General features: G+C 34.8%; 2 protein-coding genes across 2 annotated transcripts; one reads left to right on the top strand and one right to left on the bottom strand.

The window, feature by feature from the left end:
* On the top strand, positions 9,759 to 19,063 carry LOC109229262 (succinate--CoA ligase [ADP-forming] subunit beta, mitochondrial-like). The gene is made up of 12 exons (XM_019394649.1): positions 9,759 to 10,049; positions 10,829 to 10,939; positions 11,051 to 11,162; positions 12,154 to 12,218; positions 15,919 to 15,996; positions 16,987 to 17,061; positions 17,156 to 17,308; positions 17,449 to 17,583; positions 17,685 to 17,849; positions 18,081 to 18,203; positions 18,511 to 18,582; positions 18,709 to 19,063. The coding sequence occupies exons 1-12, from the start codon at positions 9,948 to 9,950 to the stop codon at positions 18,784 to 18,786; spliced, it is 1,269 nt and encodes a 422-aa protein (XP_019250194.1). The 5' UTR covers positions 9,759 to 9,947; the 3' UTR covers positions 18,787 to 19,063.
* Positions 19,324 to 22,134, bottom strand: LOC109229255 (long-chain-alcohol oxidase FAO2-like). The gene is made up of 3 exons (XM_019394639.1): positions 21,875 to 22,134; positions 21,469 to 21,741; positions 19,324 to 21,187 (listed from the first exon to the last, which is right to left on the bottom strand). Exons 1-3 carry the CDS (start codon positions 22,058 to 22,060, stop codon positions 19,433 to 19,435), a joined length of 2,214 nt encoding a protein of 737 aa, XP_019250184.1. The 5' UTR covers positions 22,061 to 22,134; the 3' UTR covers positions 19,324 to 19,432.

The following is a 27,023-nucleotide window of genomic DNA, read 5'->3' as shown; positions in this document are numbered from 1 at the left end:
AATCTCAATTTCATCAATTCTGGAAGCTGAAAAATAATGAATGTCGTCTTTTTATGGAGTAAATGCTTTACCTAATCATGTGCTGGTCTATTACTAGCACTATGTCATCCCTACAACTTTAACAGAGACTAATATTAAATTTGTCTAGAAACTACTTCACTTTGGATAAACTATAAGTAGGGCTGTGCATAATTTGTTAAACGGAAAAGGGTCAAATATGTTCTTATACTATTGAAAAAGGTTTAATATTATCCTCCGTTATACTATCATTTCAAATATATCCCTAACGTCATACTATCGGTCTAAATATATCCCTGAATCATTAAAGTGGTACAAACCTACCCTTCCTCCGTTAACTGCCTTCCTATGACAACATTTCATTGCCACCTCACCATTACACTCTCATTTTCATCCCTTCCCCACAACCTTTCTTTCCCGTTCATTTGAAGAAAAAACACAGATCATACATATACAAACAAACTATATCAAAAGAAATGCTAACTAAAGATAATATGAAACAATGTGAACCGAGAAAATTTTGATTTTGCTATTCAAAATCCATGCTTATACGAACGAAAATACATTTTGTTTTATATAAAGAACTAAGCAAAGATACATGCAAACTAGTTTAAGGTTTCAAAATTGACCATGGTGAGAAAGAAAAACATCCTAGACACGAGAGTTAATTTTTTTGTTTCTTTCTCTTCAACCACATTTCTGGAAGGCTGTCATTTTTTCTCTCTTTACGTTTTATGTTAAAATAAAAGTGCTACTAAATTTTTCCTAAATAGGTCTTACAAATTCAGCGGCAACACAAAGAAATGCAAAATAAAAAACAAAATTGTAAGGTCAAGTGAAAGGTACGTAAAATTCCAGGATCGGTCGGAGAAGCAGCAGGTATTTTGAAAAGCAAGAGGAAGTATAGGCAGTGAAGTCTTCAAAATAATGATAGAACTTCAAAGTAATTGAACTTGGTAGCTGCAAACAGGGTGAAATGGTGAGGTAGCAATCAAATGTCTTCATAGGGGAGGCAGTTAACGGAGGAAGGGTAGGTTTGTACCACTTTCATAATGTCAGGGATATATTTGAACCGATAGTATAACGTTAGGGATGTATTTGGACTGATAGTATAACGGAGGATAATATTAAACCTTTTTCAATAGTATAAGGGCATATTTGACCCTTCTCCGTTTTCTCTTTAAAGTTCTTATTCAATTGTGTCTTGACACTGATCGAAATACACTTTGTTCAAGGGTAGCCCACCTCCCAAGGATGTAACTGTTCAGTTCGCATGGTTTGTATTTACTTTATCATATTTTATTTCAAGTGCAATTTAATTTATCACTTTGTATCAATTTAATCCACGTATCCTTAAAATNTTAAGTTTTTCAAAAAATGGTATTAGGTATGATATTTGGTATTTTAAAATAAAAAACCGAAATATCGATACCGTACCGAAATATATATTATATTACACAAAACATATATTATCAATTATATATAAATATAAAAAATCTAAATTTTACTTTTTTTTATTCTCTAAGTTCATCAATTAACTCTAAACAAGTAACAAGACATTTCTAATGATCAAATATTCTTTTATGTACAATTTTCTCTATTTGGATCGATATTTGTTAGTTTTGGACAAAATTTTTGTCAACAAACATTTTCAGTTTTGTATTTTTGATTACTTTAATTAAGAATATTATAGCCTATGGCTCTATGCACTAGTTAGGTATTCAAACCGAATAAACCAAAGTTACCGAACCGAATAAACCGAAACCAAAAGGAGAAAAACCGAACCATACCGAATTTAATTAGGTACGGTATTGGTATAGAATTTTAAGAAATCGAATACCGAAAATACCGAACCAAAATGTCTAAATACCGTACCGTACCAATCGACGAACACCCCTAACTCTAAGTGGGCGTTTGAACATAATAAATTGTAAAATTCCAAAAAAAGTGGGAAAAAAAATTCAAGTGAAAATGGTATTTGAAAATTAGAGTTGTGTTTGGACATGAATATACTTTTGGGTTGTTTTTGAAGTTTTGTGAGTGATCTGAGTGAAAATTTTGAAAAAGAGCTTTTTGGAGTTTTATTAAAGTTTTGAAAAATTCCAAAATGCATATTCAAGTGAAAATGGAATATTTTATGACCAAATGCTAATTTTGAAAAAAATAATTTTTTTTTGAAAAAAAGTGAACTAGAATATTGCATTTTATCTCTCGACCCTTTGATATCTCTAACAAATGGTTAACTAGAATATTGCATTTTATCCACTTTCTAAACTCACATCTCTTGAATATCATATATTTCGAGGAACAACTTTAAAGTCTCAATTTCTTTGGAAAGCTTTGCTAATCATTCAAGCCTTGTTGTGGTATATGCTGATGGAATTTTGGGATTTTAGGAACTCAACGTCGTATTTGAGTTCCAATATTCCAACTGGATGCCTTTTTAAATTAAATTTTAATCATCTTCAAGCAATACCCAGATTCTTTTACTACCAAAATAAGTTGAGATACCTTTGATCCTTCAAAGAAACCATACGAGATATTGGCTATTGAAGAATAATACACAGCTTGAAAGATTGTTTCTGAATAGTCATATTTACATTGGATACTTTAATCTGCCTTCACACTCCCAACATAATATCAATCATTTCGACATATCAAAGAATTATTATGTGGGTAATTTCAAATAAATTTAAGTTTATTGTTTTCGAGTCTAGTAGTTTTGGATACGGTCAAAAATTATTTCAAGGGTTATATACCTTCTAGCATTTGCAACGTGAAAAGTCTAAAATGTCAACTTAAACTTTAATTCATACTAGGATTTTGGATATGATAATTGTAGACAATAAATTGCGGACGAGAAAATAAAATCAAGACCGAATATATCGCAACAATCGTAGTATTTTATTTCGAATATTTGGGTGTTACAATCTCTATGAATCCTCTGATTCTTCTTTCCAATGGTAAATAAATTCAAGGGCCTTTGAGCTTGATCTTGAATCTATATTTGTTTCCACGAACGATGATCTTGCTCTTGAGCTTGATTGCTTGAACTTGATCTTGATTCCCTTAACTGCCTACCTGGACTCTGTGCAGCATGTTTAGAGTAAGGATTTCCTGTCGTCTTTGTTATGAATTTAATTTAATCTGTAGCATTCTTGTTGAAACTGTTATTTATAATGATTGAGCGGTATGGTTACTTTGGGACTACGGAACGGTATTCCAGGAGATCCCCCTTCACATTTATATTTGGGACTATGGGACGGTATCCCGGGAGATCCCCTGTACTGGATATATTTACTTTGGGACTACGGAACGGTATTCGGGGATATCCCGCTGCACATTTACGTTTGGGACTATGAGACGGTATCCCGGGAGATCCCCTGTTGCTATCTCTGTGTACTGAGTTGTAGTGTTATTCTGTGATTTCATTTTGTTGACTGTTAGTATTTAATCTTACTGCAATATTTCTTACTTTTTTACTTTATTCTACATATATAAACCAGTAGGGCCCTGACCAGATCTCGTCACTACTCGACCGAGGTTAGGCTTAGCACTTACTGGGTACTGTTGTGGTGTACTCATGCCCTTTCCTGCACATGTTTTTCGTGTGCAGATCCAGGCTCATCGTACCAGCCTCATCACTAGTTGCGGTCGCTGTTGCCTGTTGGAGACTTCAAGGTACATCTGCCCGCGCCCGCAGATCATCGGATTCCCCCTCTATCCCCTTATGTTCATTTCTCTTTCTTTCTATAGAGATGATGTATATAATAGTTAGAACATCTTAGTAGCTTGTGACTTGCAAGTTTCCAGGTTTTGGGTGTTGTTTGGTACTTTTCTGAAGTGTTAACTTTATATGCCGAATGGCATTTAGTTTCTTAATGGATAGTTGTGTTGCCAATAGATAATACTCATGTTTTTGTTTTTATTTCCGCAATGTGTTAGGCTTACCTAGTCGTAGAGACTAGGAGTCGTCACGACAGTTCACGGAGGGAGGAATTGGGTCGTGACACCTCGCATATATGTCGTTCTCCCACATAATTCACATAACAAATAGTCCAACAAGTTCTAATTCCCTCAAGTCAAGGTTAGATACAACACTTACCTCTTTGCGCAATCAACCACGACCTTTCCTTTAGAGTTAGCCTCCAAGCCAATCAAATCTAGCCAAATATAGTTCAAATAATTCAAAATAAGCTTTAGAAACTACCCACGAGTGAAAAAAAAATGATCTTTAATGAAATTGGAATAAGTCAACAAAAGTCAACCCCGCACCCCCTGGTCAAAACCTGAGATTCTGACCAAAATTCGATTACCCATTCACCCCCGAGTCCGATTAAGTGATTTATTTCGAAATCCGACCTCAATTTGATGTCTAAATCTCAATTTATGAAATCCCCAAATTTTTATCCAAATCCCTAATTTCTACAATAAAAATCCTAGATTTGATGTTAAAAACTCATGAAAAGTAATGAAAAATTGAAAGAAAGTGGGTTAGAGTTGCTTACCAATGATTTTGGGAAGAAGAAATTCTTGAAAAATCACTTCTAGAGTATTTAGGGTTGAGAAATGGTATAAAATAAGCTAAGAGCTCGTTTGGACATAATAAAAAATTCCCTTTTTTCAAAATCAACGTTTTTTCATGAAATTTCCAATTTTCACTTGAAGATGCATTTTGAAAATTTTCGAAAATTTGAAAAATTCCAAAAAGCTAATTTTCAAATTTTTCACTCAAATCACTCACAAAACTTCAAAAACAACCTAAAATTATATTCATGTCCAAACACAACTCTAAATTTCAAATACCATTTTCACTTGAAAAAAATTTCGCCCTATTTTGGATTTTTACAATTCTTATGTCCAAACACCCACTAAGTCCCATACCCCCCCCCCCCTTTTATCCAGCTGTAGGTATCGCAATTGCGAACCCTTGTTCATAATTGCGACCATCGCAAATGCGAATTGTGCGTCAGAAGCCCAGAAATCGCAATTGCGACTAATGGATAGCAAATGCGAAGGTGCCCTCATCACAAATGCGCCCAAAGCTTTGCAAATGCGATACTATCCTAAGTTGCCAGGGGTAGCAAATGCGACCAAGATGATCGCAAAAACGGCCTTAGCCAGTTCACAAATGCGAACCATTTTCTTGCAAATGCGAGGTCACCCAGCCCAGGACCCTCCTTGCAAATGCAAATCATTGTTCGCAAAAGCGAGGCTCGCAAATGCAAATCAGACCTCACAATTGCGAGATCTGCATCAGACACCAAAAACAGGCACTGCACTAGCAATCCTCAAACTATCCAAACTCCTCTGTAACGCATCTGAAACTCGCCCAAGCCCATCGGCCTCCAAACCAAAATGCACACGAGTGTAATAACATCGTATGAACTTGCTCATGCGATTAAAATACCAAAATAACACCTGAAACCACGAATCGAACATCAAAACACATGAAATTCAAAAGGAAACTCTAGAGTAGCTAGAAACACAACCAAGCGTCTGATTCCTATCAAAACAACTTGGAATTGCATCAAATTTTGTAGACAAGTTTCAAATAATAAAACGGCCCATTTAAATTTTTAAAACCAAATTCGAACCCGATAATCATAAAGTCAACCTACGGTTAAAGCTAGAGAAATTTCAAACATTCAAATGCTAACTTTCGACAAAATAAGTCAAATCAACTTAGGGATCTCTGAATTCAATTTCGGGCATACGTCCAAGTCCAAAATCATAATACAAACCTACCGGAATTGTCAAAATACCGATCCGGGATCGTTTATCCAAAATATTGACCGTAGTCAATTCAAGTTATTTTTAAAGCCAAAAATCACCCTTTCTTATAAAATTTATGTAAAAACTTTTCGAAAAAAGATACGGACCACACACGCAAATCAAGATTAAGCTAATGAAGGTCTCAAAATACAAAAATAAAGGGTAGTGCTCAATACCTTAGCGGCGTATTTGTCGAACTTAGGATGATATATATCTCCTCAACATATTTGATGATCAAGAAACGTGTAGCAACACTCCATTTGAATAAAAAGATTTGGACTAGGGCCTCTACAAGATGTTGAGGAGTAGCTAACTGGTTAACTCAAGGTATCCTAGAAAACTTGAACCCCCAATACCTTGGTTTCAAAGTCAAGGTACACAGTAGCCAGCGGGCTGGACATATCTTTGTGCTAAGCAGGGTCAATAAAAATTATATAATAGCATTTGCTCGACGAAAGATAAAATATATTTATATACACAGTACTATAAGTGAGTTCATATGAACCCTTTTGACCCCTCGTGGGTCCGCCCATGCTTGATATATTATAGTCAGCAAGATTTTCTTTGAGAGCATTAAAATTATGGCATATTTCAAGAATATATTCGGTTGTGATTTCATTGCAACTCTGTCCCTAATATGTAATATTTCAAAAGAAAATCATGTGCAAAACGTGTGCTTGTTGTGTGTATAAAATAAATATTGTAAGCAAAAATTATGCATCCAACAATAGTTCTCTACATCATTATATTAGTGTTACTTGATTTATTTTTTAAGCAATCACAAATTTATTAATTTTGCTATATCTGTTTATGTTTGCTTGCCTAAGCACTTATAAGCAATTTGGACCAAATTATCCATGATAACAGCCCAATTAATGAAAAATTTCGCTAGAGCATCGAAATTGTCATATCTCTCAAGATTCTAATCATGCCTGTGTGTGATTCCATTTCAAATTTATTACCAAAAAGGTAATTTTGCAAATATTTTTTTTTTTGCAGAATGTGTGTGTATTATATGTATAAAATTATTTTCACAGGAGAAAGCGTACATCTTACATAGTTTTTTATATTTTTTTAAGTAATATGACTTTATTTCTTTAATTATTTGTTAATTTCTCTTCTGAAGGTTGATGTGGTCTTGAAACCTCCAAGAGCTCACTTTCAGTGATAATCAATATCATGGAATATTTCCTTCTTGTCAAGCAAGGTTGTCATCTTATTGGCTTGTTGATATCTGTTTATGTTTGCTTGCCTAAGCACTTGAAAATTTAAGCATTGGACCAAATTATCCCTGATAACAACCCAATCAATGGAAAATTTCTCTAGAGCATCGAAATTATCACATCTCTCAAGACTCTAATCATGCCTGGGTGTGATTCCATTTCAATTTTATTACCAAAAAGGTAATTTTGCAAATAATTTTTTTTTGCAGAACGTGTGTGTGTTATGTATAAAATTATTTTCCTACCTGCCATATGCATGTCACCATAGGAGTTTTAGCCATTTTTGTCGATTCTAATACATAAATCCCCGATAAGCTCTCCGGAACCATCACTACCCTCAACAACTCATTCACCAAAATCTCCAACCCTTGCACCATCTAAAGTAAAGTTGTTGGTGTTGCTGCTAATTCTTATTTTATTTATGGAGTAAAATTTTACTAGTATTGTACCTATATAGGTTCATCACCGGTTTCTTTGAGCAAATTAATTTCTAAAACTTGTAATAATTGTTTTTATTGCTAAAATATATGATCATGATTTCTGGAAAAAAAAAGTGTCCTTTTTAGCGTAGGAGAAGGTATAATTGTGTGGGCCCGACCCTACTTGGTATATATACATGGAAAAACGATATTTTGAGGACCTTTGACATATTTTTGACATAATTTAGACCTACGGAGGCGGAGGAGACCGGGAGATTCGACCTAATGAGGCAAGAACACACTAGGAGCAAGGCGGAGAATTCTTCTACGAGTTTTTCACTTCCTTCTTCCTATTTTCATTATTGGTTATGAATTCTAGTATTGTAGTTTTACATACTATTATGAATGGCTAATTTGTTATCTAGAGTTTTGATAGAACATTTTGTAGGGTAAATTCTTGTTATGTTTTTATATAATTGAGCCATAGCTTTTCTCTATTTGTTCAACTACGTTATTATTGTGGTTGGTTGAAGAGCTCTCAATCGACTATGCCTATTTAGTGTGTATTACTCGGGAGAGAGTGCATATTTAGGTAGTTGTTGAACAACATCACTCCTAACGTATATGAGAGATCAATACGGAAGGTTTAAGGGTGGGATTAGGGATAACGAAACCTTGGGTGCGATCCGAGTGAGCCGTACTTAATGCCAGCTACCGTAATTAGGGAGAGTATATCTAGAAAATTGTGGTAATTACTCGGGAGAGAATTACGACAGTCAGAGCGCTCATGATCGGTAGAAAATACTTAGGCGAATTAATACAAAATATAGCGGGAATGATTCCGACAATAGGGAAAATCATAACTCTAGACCTCCTTAATTTTGTCTCTAATGCTTAGTATCTTTAGTTGTTAATTTACTCTTTTAATTTGTTAGTTAATTAGATAAACACAAGAATCTTAATATCTATAAGTTAGGAATTGTTCAAGCTTGTCTTTTTGGTGATAGTGAACAATTGTAGCTAAGCCTTTGTTCTCTGTGGGATTCGACTCCGGACTTGTAAACCGGATTATATTTGCAACGACCGCTTAGTCCTTTTTATAAGGCATAGTTGGGCGTGATCATGTAATATGATTTATTTCAGTCCAATAATCCAAATATCTATCGGCAAAAATACATTTACTAAATAATTTTATTATTATTTAATCTCCAATTTATAATCCATGCATTATAATTCCAGTATATCTTGTTCATAAACCAAAACATGGGTTGCATTTGACAAAACAAAAAGAATTGCAGCATGAATATGGAACAGTAGAAAGTACGGAAAAGGGTCAAATATGTTCTTATAGTATTGAAAAAGGTTTAATATTATCCTCCGTTATACTATCAGTCTAAATATACCCCCAACGTCATACTATCGGTCCAAATATATCCCTGACTTTATGAAAGTGGTACAAACCTACCCTTCCTCCGTTAACTGCCTCCCCTATGAACACATTTTATTGCTACCTCACCATTTCACCCTGTTTGCAGCTACCAAGCTCAATTACTTTGAAGTTCTATCATTATTTTGAAGAATTCACTGCCTCTACTTCTTCTTGCTTTTCAAAATACCTGTTGCTTCTCCGGTCGATCCTGGAATTGTACGTACCTTTCACTTGACCTTACAATTTTGTATTTTATTTTGCATTTCCTTGTGTTGTCGCTGAATTTATAAGACATATTTAGGAAAAAATTAGTAGCACTTTTATTTTAACATAAAACGTAAAGAGAGAAAAAATGGTAGCCTTCCAAAAATGTGGTTGAAGAGAAAGAAACAAAAAAAATTAACTCTCGTGTCTAGGTTGTTTTTCTTTCTTACCATGGTCAATTTTGAAACCTTAAACTAGTTTGCCTGTATCTTTGCTTAGTTTTTTATATAAAACAAAATGTATTTTCGTTCGTATAGGCATGAATTTTGAATAGCAAAATCAGAGTTTTCTCGGTTCACATTGTTTCATATTATCTTTAGTTGTTAGCATTTCTTTTGATATAGTTTGTTTTTATATCTATGATCTGTGATTTTTCTTCAAATGAATGGGAAAGAAAGATTGTGGGGAAGGGATGAAAATGGGAGTATAATGGTGAGGTTGCAATGAAATATTGTCATAGGGAGGCAGTTAACGGAGGAAGGGTAGGTTTGTACCACTTTTATGATGTTAGGGATATATTTGGACGGATAATATGACGTTACGGATATATTTGGACTGATAGTATAACGGAGGGCAATATTCAACCTTTTTCAATAGTATAGGGACATATTTGACCCTTTTCCATAGAAAGTAAGAGGACCAAATTAGATTAGAGAAAAAGAGTAGTAAAACGAATAAAAGAAAGCCAGGTAGGCACTTCGATTCCCGGCGTCGTAGTCTCAGGTTCCGGCACAATTCCACTGCCATCTCTCTGTGCTCCTGCATGCTTTTAGGGTTTCGATTTGTTCAAAATCTCAATTATCTGTAGAGGATCTCAAAATGGTGAGAGGCTTGCTTCGTAAGCTTGGCGCTCAGTCACTCACCGTCGCCGGGAAATGGCAGCACCAACAGCTCCGCCTCCTCAACATCCACGAGTTTCAGGTTATTTATTTCCGTGTAAATATGCTGTTGATGCTGCCTATGCCTTTGTTGCTTAGGTTCCAAAAGAGAATAATATGCTAAATATCACTTTTGATTTACCGTGACTTTAAAAAAATGGATCATTTGCGTTTTTGTTGCTAACTGTTAATCAATCATTTGCTGTTTGTAAAGTTTGTGAAGTTTTGCTTGTTTATCATATGCTGCTGATGCTGTGTATATCTCCATTGCGTAGGATCTTAGTCTGGTATATCTGATAACTAAAAGACAATAATAATCAAATACCAATTTTGATCTAATCTGGATTTTCAAAATTGGATAAAGAAGGCTCAGAAAGATTATTTGAAATAGAACATGTGTTGACATCTATGTTGCTAGGAATCTCCAACAATGTTGCTGCACCCGTATTGGATCCTCCAAAAATGCATTACTTTTGGAGGATCCGACATGCATAAGACGATATGTGAAGAATCCGAGCAACATAGGTTGATATGTGGCTACTAAAGGGCCCCCAGGGGTTTGGTCTAGTGGAAAGAGCGCAACTTGTGATGTGTGGGTTAGGGGCATGTCACGGGTTCTCATATTTAAGTGGAGAAGGGTAGAGGGGCGGGCTCATTATCCACCGAGTTTCGAACCATATGCCACTGGCCCTTGGGTATTTGTCGATTATTAAAAGGAAAAGAAAAAATAGCATGTGACTGCTAAATGTAAAGCAATCATTTGGAGTGTTATAAGTTTGTGATGTATATGGTAGTGAACTTTTTGCTTGCTTATTAATTTAGGGAGCTGAGTTGATGGGCAAATATGGGATCAATGTTCCAAAAGGTGTTGCTGTTACTACCCTCGGAGATGTGAAAAAAGCTATTCAAGATGTAATACCTGATCAAAACGAGGTAGTTCAAACGATGCTTCCTTTAATTAGTAGTGATTATCTAATGTATGACTTTAATTTACAGCTGAGGGCAGCGTAAATGATTTCTACTTTTCTCTTTTGGGTGATGCAGGTGGTTGTTAAAGTGCAAGTCCTTGCTGGTGGACGTGGCCTGGGAACTTTCAAAAATGGATTTAAGGGCGGAGTTCACATTGTCAAGACTGACCAGGCTGAAGAAATAGCTGGTATTAAAGATCTGCCTCTACTAGATTTTTTTTGTAATGAGATCATCATGCTAACTAGTAGACCTTATGTTGTTTCGGGTTTTGATGAAAGACTTAAATTCTATATCTCTAATTTAGGAAATTAAGTTTCATTTTTGGGATGCATAAAAAAGAGTGTTGTTTCTCTTATCCAACCAAAAAAAAAAAAAGATAGAGAAAAAAAAACAGAGGTTAGTTTGTATGACATCTAGTTGCTCAGTAGCTTTGCTGAACATTTATCTTGCTTGTTACACTACCTGGAAACGGAAGATATCTGTTCTTATGATGGTATCACTTTGTCCTGTGAAGTTGCAATGTAAACCATTTTTTTTTTTTGAGTAGCTGCAGTGTAAACCATTTTCAAGATCATAAGACGCTCAAAAATAGAACATAATACTATTTAACCTTTGGGTGGCTCAGGATTCTGTTGGGCTTCATTGAGTGCTTTTACACTCCTATTGTTAGTGCATATTTTGTTTTGATTGACAAGGAAACTATATTGTTGTGTCTTGTCTCTCAAGTATTTTTTTCATGCTATTTAAAAAAAGAAAAGAAATTGTAATGCTGTTTAAATTTATTGTGGTATGTGTAGTAAGGTTATTCTGGTTGGCCGTTGTGTGCAAGTGGGGCATCCTTGCAATTGAAACTGATTTAAGTGGCATTTTTGGCTGAAATGTGAGCTGGTAAAGATAAGAATTATAATATTTTTTCTTAAATGGAGCCTGGCAGTAAGGGATTTGAAACTGATAAAATTGAATTCTAGACATCCATGCATGGTTGAGGCCCGTATGTTCTAGTGAAAGAATATGCTGTACCTGTTTATCTTGGGCTATTTCAAAGGTGTCCCGGAGAACTCGTATCATAACATGGTAGTTTTACAAGCACAAGCATTGTTTGCATTGGTGCTTTTGAGATTATCACTGTAAAATGCTTAAAAAAAGGTTTTCCAATTTGCTCATGCTGTTGGTTTCAGGGAAGATGCTCGGACAGATACTTGTTACTAAACAAACTGGAGCTCAAGGAAAAGTTGTCAGCAAGGTTTGCAGTCTTTAACCCCATTTACTCGTCAAGCATATCTATCTATATTATTATAAACGCATGAATACAATGTCGGTTTACAAAAATAACCTTATAATATTAAGCATAATAACTCATAATAAAAGGACATAACCGGAGTTCTAGATATTAGTGTTATAATCCTATTAGTTTTAGGACATAATACTATATGTTAGGAATCTTACATGATTACCATTAGGAATCCACATAAGTGTAATTACTTTCGGGCTGTCTAATTCATATAAAATTGAAAAAGTAAATATCTTTAGTCATGTAATCCTATTACTTTTAGGATATACTTCTTAAAAATTTCTATTACTAATTTAATTTGAAAACGTATTGTAATGTCCTATTACTAATTTAACTTGAGATGTATTATATTGTCCAAATCCATTTAGAAAAAGGAGAGCCTATATTATTATAAAAGCGTAAATACAATATTAATATACTAAAATAGCCCTAACTTATTAAACAGAAGAACTCACAGGAAGAGGACATAACTGCAATAACTTATTTTTTGGACTACAATACGTTCTATGCTAATTTTTAGTATTTAAGATTTTAAAATTAATAAAATTTTGTCTATTAAATTATTATTAAAAATATGTAGGAAGGTTTAATGAAATCAATTTCATAAGAATCCTCCGTATTGGCAAACATTACCACTTCATGTCCGATACTAAGAAAAAATAAAAGTAATATTAAATGGACTGCATAAAAAGTTGAAATTGAGAAAAAATACCCACACGGTAATATTTTTATATATTTGAATTATTTTTCTACTCAAATAATATTTTTTTATCAATTTTTTCGTGTAGTATTGAAAAATACTCAATTATTAAACAACAACTAAGAAAATATTTAAGAATATGAATGTGTGAGAAAAAGAAAAATGGTTGGTAAGAGTCAATGGCACTAATGATCGTACAAATATAAATATCTAAAAGTGAAATGTCACATCAATCTTTTACTCTTTGAAAATAAAATTTATGGTGGAAAAATTTATAGATAAGATTAAATATTCAAAACAAGAGATGAACTAATATTAAGATCTGAATCAACATAGAATAAATTATTTTTTATGCTAAAACTAAATAATTAAATGTTTTAATTAATTATTTAGCAAGAGAATCAGATTCAATTATTTTTTAAATTCATCATATGAGTAAAATTCTTATTCAAGTAAAAAAAATCTTAGAATACATAAATTTATTTCATAAAAAGAGCGTTAGAACACAAAGTAATAAGGTTAGTATATTATTAAGAAACAAATTGTTATACAAGTGTCTGAGGAAGCACAATCAAAACTAAATCCTAAACAAGAACAAGCTTTCAAGACTATATTATAAAGAGTCAACTCTGCTATAACGGGATTATTCTATGTAGATGCCTCCGGCAGAATCAAAATAATATTTTCATGTCATGCATTACTTGCAAATATCATATCAAGAGGCATGACACTGTTTGCAATAATAACAAGTGGTGTACCAACAACGATTTTATTATGAGGCCACCCACTTTAGATTTGATATACCTCTTCAAACAACTTAAATAACCATCACAAATATATCAAAGCAGAGTAATGGTGCTAAATTTATAAGGAAAGCAAACTTGATAATATGGGACGAAGCACTTATGGCTATGTGTCAAACGATCGAAATAATTGCCCGGAGTTCTAGAGATATATTGGATATTAATGAACCGTTTGGTGGAAAATTAATGGTTTGGGATGTGATTTATGTCAAGTACTACTAGTAGTTCCAAAATCGAAAAAAGCAGAGACTGTAAAAGCTAGCTTGCCAAAGTTACACTTCTGGCCTCAAACAAAAAAGATTCAACTGACAAAAAATATAAAGTAAAAAAGAACAGAGTGTCTTCTTGCTTCGTGTCAGAAATGAAGAAGAGCATCCAATAAAAGATGATTTGGTTCTTCCTGAACACTTGGTTATCAATCCCAATGGTAATAGTAGTGTATTTAATAAGAGAAATATTTTTATTATTAGATTAAAACGCAATATGCAAATCGCATGATAGAATTAAAAAAATATCTTAGCTAGCAGAAATAAATATGTTGATCAACTAAATAAAATGTTGATTACAAAATTTTATAGTAAAAACAAGTTGTTTTTCTATTTTTGACTCGGCAAAAAATGATACAAATAATTACTACCAAGAAGAATACTTAAATACTTTAATACCAAATGACCTTCTACCATACATGTTTGTTGCCAAGTTTATTATTTCTTACCTATGTTAGTGTCACCGTTTATATAATAGACTAAGTTAAAATTGATCTTCCATTGTATATAGATTGATATTTAAGAAAATATGCCCGTCATGCTACTGAAAAACTTAGATACGTCGAATAGATTATGTAATAGCACGCATATAATGTATAGAAGTTTTGACAATAATGTCATATATGCAAAAATTACGATACTGGTCAATGTGCTTCTAAGTATATTCTTATCCCCGAATTCAACTTTCGTCTTCCGAAACTAAGGAATATCCTTTTAAATTTGTGTGAAAATAATTTTTAGTATGTTTATGTTTTGCAAATATAATATAATAAATAAAGTACAAGGACAAACATACTAAATATTGGACTATATTTACCGCAATATATCTTGCACGAACAACTGTATATTTCACTTTCAAGAGAGATATCAAGATCGATAACAAGAGTTCTGGTTAAAGCAGAGCAACTAAAGCATTAGGACGAAACATACACAAAAAAATATTGTCCACAAAGAAGTGTTCGTTAAAATATCATCACATTAAATACTTTAAAACTATAATACACAATTTTCCAACTAACATGACAAAATTGATTATTTGTGTAAGTTTTGATAATGTCCTTTTATTTTAAATTCATGTATTATGCTAATGTAGTAATATTTTTGGGCATTTAGACGATTGTTGTATTATTATACATAAAATTTCTCTCATTAATTAAATTTTATTGTTCCTTCATATAAATAAATGTTTATATCATCACGTGTCATTATTAACATGCATCACACGTTCATAGATACTAGTAGAGTGATAAATTGATAACTCATAAATCTGGATTGTTAAGAATATCTGCACTTGACTTTGTCAGTATACCATTGTTTGATTTACAGTTTAAACCCTTCCATAAGCAGTTCAATGAACCCACTTCTCTTTACTTATATTTTATTCAATTGAAACTTATTTTTTATTTCTGATTTGTTTGCTTGTCATTGCCCTTTCCCTTTATCTTTCCTGAGCCAAGGGTCTACCGGAAACAATCTCTCTGCCTTCTTAAAGGTAGGGGTAAGGCCTGCGTACACACTATCCTCCCCGGACTCCCCAGACCCCCAGACCCCGGTTGCGGGAATACACTGAGTTTTTTGTTGTTGTTGAAACTTCTTTTTTATACCTCAAGTTTGATGCTTCATAAGTTGACTCAGGTTTCAGCTCTTGTGGAATACACAATATTGATTAACACGCCACAGTTAACTAATGTTTTTGTTGATGTCACTGCTAGATATTCTAAATATAATTGTTAGCAAAACTTTCATTTAATTTTGTCACAAGATGTAATTTCTGATCAAACAACACTACTCTAGTAATGTCATAGTGGTTCTGGCCCCAGGTATGCCACTGCTATTACTAGGATTACTGGGATTTCTGATGTTCTGTTATATGAATTGTGCAGGTTTATCTTTGTGAGAAGATGTCCCTTGTGAATGAAATGTACTTCTCTATTATACTTGATCGTGCAACTGCAGGCCCAGTAAGTTTCAAAACTTGCTTGGGCAGTTCAGCGTACTCCCTGATTAATGTTAATATTTGAGTTTGTTCAAAATTCATAATGCTGCTTATTGTTTCCATTGCATCACTTCATATTTATCCAACACCATGGTGAATACCTAAAGAAACTAAAAGTGGAAAGTTAGAAAGAATGAAATAGTCAAAAAAGAGGGAAAAGGAGTTTTCTTAAATAACCTTATTTCAAATAGAATGTTTATCCATCTCAGTCCATGTCAAAATAACGTCCACTTTATTAGAAGGTCAACTTTCAGGCATATTATCTTCTACAGAATAGTCATATGTACATTGGCACATCTCTACTATCATATTCTTCGATAACAAAAGTACCATCTTGGCATTTTTTCCCTTTATTAAAACAAGTGAACATAGTACATTTTCTAACCTTGATTTTGTATAATCATGCAAAGGACAAATAAAAACAATTCAATTTGTAAAGGAAGTATNTTTGAATATCTTAGAAATGCTTTTAGGCGCACACTTAATTTATTTTATCATGATTGTGTATACATTTGCGTAACATAATTATGATGTCCAAAAAATTAAATCAAAGTATGCGTTCACGCGACTTTGGCCGAACAATCTTAATAACTAATAAAGCGTGATTAATAGTGTACACATACGTGTGACATTATTTTAAGCGCCCCAAATAAAATGGATTTACACACATATGATCCGTTTCAAAGATTAAACCCATAAACGCCATGATTAAAAGCGGTAAAAGGTTAAATAATCATAGGTTTTTAAAAAAATGAGTAATAAATAATTTTATTAAGCCATGTATGATTCAAAGAGACTTTAAGTTCTTATATAATTAAATGGTTATGAGGGGCTGTTATCTCCAAAAGCCTAATTGGTACTTCTTTTAGTAATGAAGTTGAACAGGTAGATACTGGTAATTGCATTAAAATCAACCTCTTAGCTAAGCTGCTTGCTCTTGCTTTCTGTGCCACAGCTCATAATTGCCTGTTCAAAGGGAGGTACCAGTATTGAAGACCTGGCTGAAAAATTTCCTGACATGATTATAAAGGTTGCTTTTGCTTCAACGTTCAAATCCAACCTCTTGCAATTTTGTTTCGTGCTATTTTTCTCAAGTAAAAAGTTTTTCGTTCTGTAATTTGCAGGTTCCCATTGATGTGTTTAGAGGAATCACTGACGAAGATGCTGCGAAGGTCGTCGATGGTTTGGCTCCTAAAGTAGCTGACAGAAATGATTCAATTGAACAAGTGAAAAAGTTATATAAAATGTTCTGTGAATGTGACTGCACAATGTTAGAGGTAAGCAGTTCATGAATTCTTTAGGGCTTTCGTAGAGCCAACTGTTCCACATGTTTAGAGTTTGTAGAAAACGTGCCTTTAGAAATTTTCTTCTCCCTATGTCCCTCAATCTGTACCGGTCTTTTTTGGGCACTTGGCAGATCAACCCCCTTGCTGAAACATCTGATAAGAAGTTGGTAGCTGCTGATGCTAAGCTCAATTTTGATGATAATGCTTCTTACCGTCAAAAAGAAATTTTTGCTCTCCGTGATTCATCACAAGAAGATCCTCGTGAGGTACTCCTTCTACTTTCTTTTGAATGATGACATGCTTCTTTTGTCCTACGCAAGTATATACAAGTTTTCATTTTGGGGCTGACTGTTGTTGTTTAACTCAGGTTGCTGCTGCAAAAGCTGATTTGAACTATATTGGCTTAGATGGAGAAATTGGTTGCATGGTGAATGGCGCTGGATTGGCAATGGCTACCATGGATATAATTAAGCTTCATGGAGGGACTCCGGCCAACTTTCTTGACGTTGGTGGTAATGCCTCTGAAGGACAAGTATGTCTAATTTCTTGGTAGTACATCGTGAAGAACACTTGTGGTCATGTTATCATCTTTCCAGATATTGTTCTTAATAATGACAAATTAACACTTCTCTATACATAGAAATAATAAATCAACATTCGTTCAGAGCGAAGGTTCAGTTTTTGGCTTAAAAATGTGTTGATTTTCTTTCAAAAGTTTAAAATTTCTCAGTACCTTTAACTTTTTCTCTTGTATTCAAAGTAGGTTGTGGAGGCTTTTAAAATTTTGACTTCAGATGAGAAGGTAAAAGCAATCCTGGTTAACATCTTTGGAGGAATAATGAAGTGTGATGTGATAGCCAGTGGTATTGTCAATGCGGCCAAACAGGTTTGTATTGTTTTAGCTTTGGTGATTGATTAGGGTTGTGTAGATCAAAGATGCATTCTCTTTCAAAATCGGGTTTTGGTGTCTGCCATATTCCTCGCCAGACATCGATAATGAATGGCTCTTTTTACTGAACCCCGTTTCCTGTTAATGATTTGTCTTTTCTGGAGTTCTTTTAGCTCAACCTTTCCCCCCTAATGAAGAAAAAAGAGAAAGAGGAGGAGAGGATTAAAACGTATAACTCCATCTATGACCTTGAGACTGCACGAAGCTTCATGCAAATATGCTGATTCTTCCATTTTTTCTTAAGGTTCAATTGAAAGTGCCAGTGGTTGTTCGCCTTGAGGGTACCAATGTCGAACAAGGGAAGAGAATACTAAAGGTAAATTCTGAATTTCATCCTCTAGGCAGGAACTTATTTTCTGCACTTGGCAGTTGCTAATTATTGTTTCATCAGAGAATTCAGTCTCAAGTGGTAATTGCTTTCTGCCCTGGTTTGTCTGTGCAGGAAAGTGGGATGACCTTGATAACTGCCGAAGATTTAGATGATGCGGCTGAGAAAGCAGTAAAAGCAACTGCTAGTTGAGTGGAAACCAATTTTATTGTTTTATTTATTTCATAGTCTCTCCCTTTTTGATAGGAAGCATCTGAATGTCCACATTTCAAGTGTACAAGAAGAAAATAGGGATTAAATTCTTCTTGATAAGACTTGGAATAAGCTTGGTGTTATTCAGCTGTGACCGTTACTATCGTTCCTATTGATCCTTATCCCTCTGATTTTACCCTTTCTTTATTCATGATTGTGTTGTTCCCAGCTTCTGGAACTTTGAGAGTATCCTAAAAATTACTGGCCCTTAGAACCATATTTTTTTGTGGTCTTGTCGATAAACTTAGAATAAGCCTTTTAATATCTCCCAGTTAGCCATGGGAACAGTTATTATACATGAGTAAAGTTGTTCAAATTGATTTGGTTCCTATCCAAGAAATTCAATTGTTGCGTCTAGGTAAATTGCTCCACTTACTTTATGAATAGGGCAAGCATCTTTTTCGGCGTAATCTAGTTTCGTGTGCTAGGCAGTGGTTGAATTTGCATGGAGGTGGATAGCTATCATTGAATGCAAAATGGTAACAGTTTAGTTGCAATTCTGTTTTCAGTGCATCGGTTGAAATTGAAATGGTAAATTTTATTTCCCAGATAAGATTTATTCTGGGGTGAGGGAGACACATTTATGTCATTTACATATGTCTGAAATTAGCTTTTCTTTATGCATCGACTCTGCTATTCTCTTGGCAATGCAATAAGCAGTGGACTGTATAGTGATCATTGGGTTGACACCAACTGCAGTAGGAAGCACACTTCCATCGCATACATATAAGCCTTTCGCTTCCCAGCATTCTCCATTCTCATCCACTGCTCCATCTTCCTCATTCGCCCCCATCCGGCAGCTTCCCATTTGATGTGCAGAGCCATAGATTGTCCACTGTTCTCCTTTAGAGCTTGGCCCTCCAGTAGCTCCAACTGTGTCCAGAAACTGTTCCAACTCTTCATTCTTGATCCCTTTACAACTGATTTTCTGGCCATCGCTTCGATATGTTCCCACTTCAACAGCTCCTGCTGCTACCATGATCCTCAATGCCCTTCTTAAGCCTGCTTTGATGTTCTCTTTATCAATTTCATCCAGTCTGTACGTTATCCTCCCTGCCTTCTTTACTTCTCCTGAACCTTGATCTTTTGCCAATGCTAACAGATTTACTGTTCGTGAGTACTTTGTCATCCTCTCCTTCATATCCTGCCCAGAAGTCCATGGGAAAAAGCAGGCGAAAGAAGCAGGTCCCAGAGCTGTAGCTTCTATTATGGCCTGTGCATTAGTTTCTTCAGGCACCATCTTATGAAGGGCTGTCATTATTCCTCCCTCATAATTCTTACCTTTGAATTCAGACATGGATTCGGGGAAGTATCCCCACGCCAAAAGAACAGGGTGGAGGTGGAGGTTTGTCCCAATGTTCTTGTTCTTCAGTCCACTGGAAATCAGTAAGGGAGGTGTCAATAGAGATCCACAGGAAGAAATCGTGGCGCGAGCTTCAATGTGCAGCTTCTTAGTGATCTTCCTGCTTTCAGTTGTTGCAATAACTCCAATACATCTTTTCTTCATCTTCTCATTCATGTTATCTTCCAGTATGAACCTTTCTGCAGTGCATCCAGTCAAGATAACGGCGCCTGCGTTAACAGCATCAACAAGCCAAGTGGTATCAGTCCCTTTCTTGTCTCCTGTTTTACAACCATAACCACAAGAACCACAATAATGATTCTCTGAAGAATTTCTTGGTATATTTTCCACCTTCAAACCAAGATTTTCACACCCTCTTCGTATTACTTGATTCTGAAGTCCTTCGTTGGAGCAATTCTCCGTCACACCAATCCGTTTGCAGACTGCATCCATGGCAGACTGATATTCAGAAGTTCCAAACCATGGAATCTTGTGCTTCACAGACCAGTCATTGAGAACATCAGTTGGAGTTCTAATGGAAGCAGACCAGTTTACAGCTGATCCACCACCAACTGTTGTTCCAGCCATAACCATTACTTTTCCATCAAGAGTACTAAGCATTGCACCTGACTCATACAGTTCATTCATAGAAGGTCCTTCCAGACCAGAATAATCTTCTGGCACAAAGTAATGACCTTTTTCGAGCACGACGACTTTGTGACCTGATTTTGCAAGGATTGCTGCTGCAATTCCTCCTCCACATCCAGAACCAACAATCACAACATCACATCTTATCTTAAAAGTGTTGTCTTTTGTATCCTCAGTAAGAGGAACACCTTTCTTGGTTAAGGATTCTTTCAAGGTTTCATCACTCTCGTTTATGGTTTCCACAATCCCTTTTTCAAGTGGTCTTTCTTTATGGTATTCAGATGGAGTCAGTCTTGTGTCTGGATGATACCCAATAGCTTCCCATGCTGGATTCTTGAAATTTTCATCAGTCTGCACAGAACCAACCAACCAAGTATGCTTAGTGAAGAATAGTTCCAACATGTTACCATCAAAAGGCAAGAAAGTGTAAAACCAATTATTCATTAATACATTCATAAACAGAAACAAGTCCAATAATTGAGGCTTATCACTAATTTAATCCTTTTATCCAGATTCAGTTCCTTTTCTAGTTTCGGATAAAAACAAGGTCATTATCTTGAAAAAGTATGATGGGCTATTAAAATATTTTAAAAGCATGTGCAATAATTAAGTAGAGCAGAGAGGAGCATTACCCATGAGAAGAAGATGAAGAGACAGATAATTTTGATCAATAAGAAAGTAATTCTTAGTGGAAGGAGAAAACTCTCTCTGGACCAGCTTTGCAGAAGTAGTTCTCTTTGCTTTAAGGATAATTCAGAGAAGTTGTGAACAAAAGGCCATCTTTTATCCAAGCATACACGTCCACAAAGCACAAGACTCCCTAATCTTGTTGATAACATAAACACAACTATCCTTATTATGAACATTGCCTCAGCCTTGCTCCTCTTCACCAGTAGCTCTGCAACCTATAATGGAAGATATAGCAAAGAACAATGCTTTATGTTACACACAAAAAAACCCATCATATTAAAAGAAGAATCTTGTTTGTCTTTTTCATGAGACAGTAAACAGCAAAAAAAAGAACTTAGAAAAATTTACCTCATTGGGGAATGGAGGCTGAGAACCAGAAGAAGAAAAGATTGAATCTTGATGATCATATAGGGGTGTTGGGAGTGGAGGAATGATAGTTTCACAAAAGGAAGCAATAGTTTGGATTTGAGAAGAAGAGAAGCCATGGCTATAAGGACTACTAATTCTTCCTCCTTTCAATGAAGAATGGGTCATCTTTTTTTTTTTGTTTCTCTTGAACTGATAATGCTTTTGTTTTAGTCCCTCAGCTTTGTATTTATAGTCACTCCTTATCCTTGTTGTTTTCTTACTTCTGACTTCTGATTTAAGATTTCTGTGGTTTAGACTTAGAATTATCATTGGTTTTGACGTCTTGTTAATTTAATTTTGATACACTTGGGTTCCCTTTTCCTACTAGACTATTAATTCGATGTTGATATGGCATTAATGAAGAAATTTCAAGTATAAGGATCAAATTTCAAGGAGCATCAGGGACACCAATATAGAACATATGGAGTACTTATTATTTTTCCTATTTCGAACTACAAAACATGAAATTATAGAATTTTACACGTCTATGAAAATTACTTACTAGCACATGGCACTTACATTAAACTATATTAACTTATCGATTATGTAATAAAATGAGGTTAAAAGCATATTACTTAAATTAGGTTTAATTGATAAACGTTTAATTTCTCTTGTACTACTTTCAATCTTTCACGTTAACCAAAAAAAAAAAAAAAAATGTTTTCAGCAACAAAAAGTGGTTAGAACCAAATTACTATAGGTGCCTTCTGTTCGATGGAGAGAAAAAAAGGCAAGTTACACATTTGGCCGGTCGGTAAAAATAATAATATTTACTAGCCAAATATATAAAAAAACATGTATATTATACATTAATATACAAAAATTATATATTTTGTCGGTTATTATTTTTGGAAGCAACTATACCTTGTAATTTTCCCCCAAAAAAAGACTCACAAGAACAACGGTGTAAAAGTCGCAAACTGACGAGAATGCCTCCATCTTATGTTTCTAATCAATCCTTTTCTAAGTTGTTTTCTTTTCTAAATTGCGACTTTCTGATTTGTGTACGGGATAATCTCATCAATGAAAAAGAGATAATTTTCTCGAAGGTCAGAAATAGAAATAAATTTGATTTTGACATACGAAATTTTGTAGTTGAATTTTTTAAATTTCCTATGGAGGTATACGGTTTTATGTTTTCGGATATTTAATATAATTCAAAACTTAGGTATATCATGAAAGTGAATTTTATAAACGGGTATATCATGTTAGTATTAGAGTATAACAGAAAGTACCAGAAATGATGAGCAATGTTAAACGTGGATTACAATTCTAATACTCCAACTAATTAGTAGCCTAGAAGGAATAGGATCCCACCTGATAATAGGCCAAATCTAGGTAATTTGGCGATTGTTTATGCTCCCGCTTGATTATGTTCCAATGTCATAGTATGGTTAATTGATTAAAACTGGGCTCTGATTGTGAATTGTATATATTGCAGGACGAGGAGCCTATGTGATGCCTTAAAGAGGTGATTGGAACTATTTTTAGAGCAAGAACGACCCCTCGGAGCTGAGTAAGCACGAAGACGAGGAAAAGAATCAAGGAATTAAAGACCTGGGCTAGCACGCCCAGATGCGCGATCGCACTACTTTTAGCGCGCCCAACATAGAAAGTCAGCCGACTAGCGCGGCCAGATGCGCGCCCAGGTGCGCGACCGCGCTAGTCCAAGTTCCGGAAAGACTTGTTCAGGGGTATAATTGGAAATCTGGAGGAAATCCCACTTAACCTATATAAAGTCAAGCTCGCCCAAGGATTATTTATCAAGGTTTTCATAGTCTAGTGCAAGAAATAGAGAGGCAAGAGGCAAGGAGGAGATTTGATCATCAAGTTCTTCTTTTCTTCCCTTTGTTTTTGCTATTTGTATGAAATTGAACCTTATTATGATGAACACTAGTATGAGTGGCTAAAACTCATTGTTCTAGGGTCATGGGTGAAACATGAATGTTGTTGTTTGAAGTTTAATTCGACAAAGTTGGTTTATCATATTGGGTTATTTATTTAATTCTGCTTTTAATTATTTTGCTGAGTAGCTAACAGTGAAATACTATCTACGAATCTTTAGTTGAACTCGAAAGTGGGAACTTTAGATTGCATATAGAATTAAATAGAGCAAGTTCTTGAACCTGGGTGATAATAGGTGAATTTGACTATAATCACACCTTAAATTAATCACCTTCTTGTGTAGTTTTAATGCTAAAAGTGATAACAAAATGCTCTTATTAGTGCTTTTCATGATTTGCAGGTGATATATGTATAAGGAAGGCTAAGGAGCAGTTTTGGAGTCAAAATTGATGAAAAAGAGGCCAACTGTGAAATTTTCCAAGTGAACCATGCAAAACAGGCCGAAGATTCAGAGCACTGGGTCCACCGCGGTTCCACCGCGACCGCGGCAGAACCGCGGTGGAAAGCAGCTGCAGAACTTCAAGGATTCCGCGAGGGTGTTTGGCCGCGGTTCTACCGCGACCGCGGCAGAACCGCGGCAGGCGCAGAAACTTCAGGGACCAAAGTGTCAATTACGGGATTTTTAGACCTAAACCCTATTTAAAACATTAGACTTCGCCCAAGAGAGGCATGTATTGATTTTTAAGGTTTCTTAGCAAGGAAAACCATTGTGAGAGAATACTCCAACCATCTTTCTTCTTTTCTTTTGATTTTTATGATGAATTCAATCTTAGTTTATTTTCCCATAGCCATGAGTAGCTAAATTCCTTGTCTAAGGTTTTGATGGAACCTATTGGGTGATGAACTTCTTGTTTATGTGAATACAAATTGCTAGTTCAATCTCTATTTGTTCAACTTCGTGTTTGTTGTAGTTAATTGACAGGATCCTCAATTAGCTGTGCCTATTTAGTGTGCATAACTTGGAAAAGAGTGCATATTTAGGGTATTGTTGAACAACACCACTCCTAGATTATTAGAGGAATCTATAATTGCGTGTTTAAAGGCGGGATTAGGGATAACGAAGCCTTGGGTGTAATCTAAAGTGAATCGTGCTAAATAAAGTAAGCTAGTATATCTCGGGAGAGTGCAATAGTAAATTACTGTGATTACTCGGGAGAGATTTGCGGTAAGATTAGCGTTCATGATTGATAGAGAGGTGTTGGTAAAGTTGTATGAGTATAAACAGAAGGGATTCCATCAATAGGGGAAATCATTGCCTTAGCTTTTCCTCATAATTGTTTACAACCTCATTAGTTTAGTTTACAGCTATTTAGTTACTTGCAAGCTAGTCGTTAAAGAACACTCAACTGAGATTTGAATATTTGGGAAGCTGGTTCTGAAGAATTAGTGGGTCTGAAGATAGTGGTTGATAGGTTAACTCTCTGTGGATTCGACCCTGGGCGTAATACTCGGGTTATATTTGCAACGTCCGCATAGTCCTTTTTCTAAGGCATAGTTGGGCGTGATCACCGGGCATCGGGGAACGGATTAGCAATTGGGATAGACATATACCTAATTGCCTTGCTTGGTTGAAACACAGGAATTGTAAATGCATTCTTGATAATCTTAATTCCATAGACATATAGGCATTGAGTTAACTTGAATAGGCGAGTAAGAACTCGACAGATTATTATGAGCAATATTAACCCTGTCAATCAACAATCCAGATAAATCAATTAGCGTTTTAAGCCAAGAACACAACACGATTGTCAGCTAGCCCGTGACCCTGGAATATCCTCTCCTACTGATTGTTATTCGAAATTGCTGGTTGTTTGGTTAATTGTTCTAGTTAATTATTGCTTGATAGTTTAGGTAGTAAATTAGTTACATCTCCATTTTGTGAAAAACCTCTTGGATAGATAAGTTAATTGAGTTTGAATCAGTCAACAGTTAATCACAAGTCTTCGTGGGAACGATACTCTACTCACTACTTTATTACTTGACGATCACGTGCACTTGCGTGAGTGTTTTTGATCGCAACACCAACCCTAATAGGAAATTAAAAAATTTCAACTACAAAATTTCGTATGTCAAAACCAAATTTATTTCTGTTTCTGACCTTCGAGAAAATATCTCTCTTTTTCATTGATGACATTATCACATACACAAATCAGAAAGTCACAACTTAGAAACAGAAAAAAAGAAAAGAACTTAAGCCCATAGTCTTGGCATATTGGTGTAATAATAAGAAAAAGTATGAAGAGTGCATATGTTGGATTTTAAGCGTTGATATAAATCATTGTAATTGATTTGATGCTTGAGTATATTTTGGAATTGTGTTACTCGCCGATGCGTTTAGTTTTAAGTTGCTCGAGTACTAACAAGAGTTTAAGTGTGGGGTGTTGATAAATAATAAAAAATGCATAATTTTGGGTAGCTTCGTATCATTTTGTATGAGTTGTGGGATATTATATGTTTATAAATATAAAATATGCTTATTACTTATTTATTGTGTGCAGGAATGAGTTTGGATGAAAGTTGGCGACGATTACAATAATTGTTGTATTTCACATTCTTCTTTCGAGCCTAATTTGTGTGCGGATAAGTATTTACCCTAATTTGGGAAGAAGAAGATTGATAGAAATTCTTGTCTTGGGATCGATACATTGTGAAAATGCTAGCTGTGAAGGGATATTGATCGTTTATTTTTCCTTATTAAAATATTTGATTCTATTTTTGAATAGGAATGAACCGATTGATAGTTTCTCAAATTAAATTTGCTGTAATTGAAGTCCAATCGAATAATTCAAACATAACTTGAAGAAACAAACAATTTTCAATAGTTATTAAATTCCTAATGTCAACATACTAGTTACATAATAAAAGCAGTAACTCTCTTTTACCGGTTATTGAATAGGAATCCTCCTGTTTAGATCGAGTCTCACCCCACAGGTTCCATGTATGGCTCGTACCTATTTTTATCGGACCTTCTCTCTGATTCTGAGCGTCTCAAACCTGATCTTCAACCCTTGGCTGTGCAACTATATCTTTTCCTATCCGCAGCTTCGTGTTGTATCTATTGTATACATCGTTCGCAAACTTTCTTTCAACTTCCTCGTGGCTTATGAACTTTTCTCATTTAACTTGCTTGCGAATGCTATAACCGCCTAGTTATCGGGTACTCGTGGCAACATCATTCTCTCTT

Source organism: Nicotiana attenuata, chromosome 1 (genome assembly GCF_001879085.1).
Source record: "Nicotiana attenuata strain UT chromosome 1, NIATTr2, whole genome shotgun sequence".
Classification (NCBI taxonomy): domain Eukaryota; kingdom Viridiplantae; phylum Streptophyta; class Magnoliopsida; order Solanales; family Solanaceae; genus Nicotiana; species Nicotiana attenuata.
The sequence above is the reverse complement of the archived record's forward strand: the minus strand, read 5'-3'. Positions and strand labels throughout refer to the sequence as shown.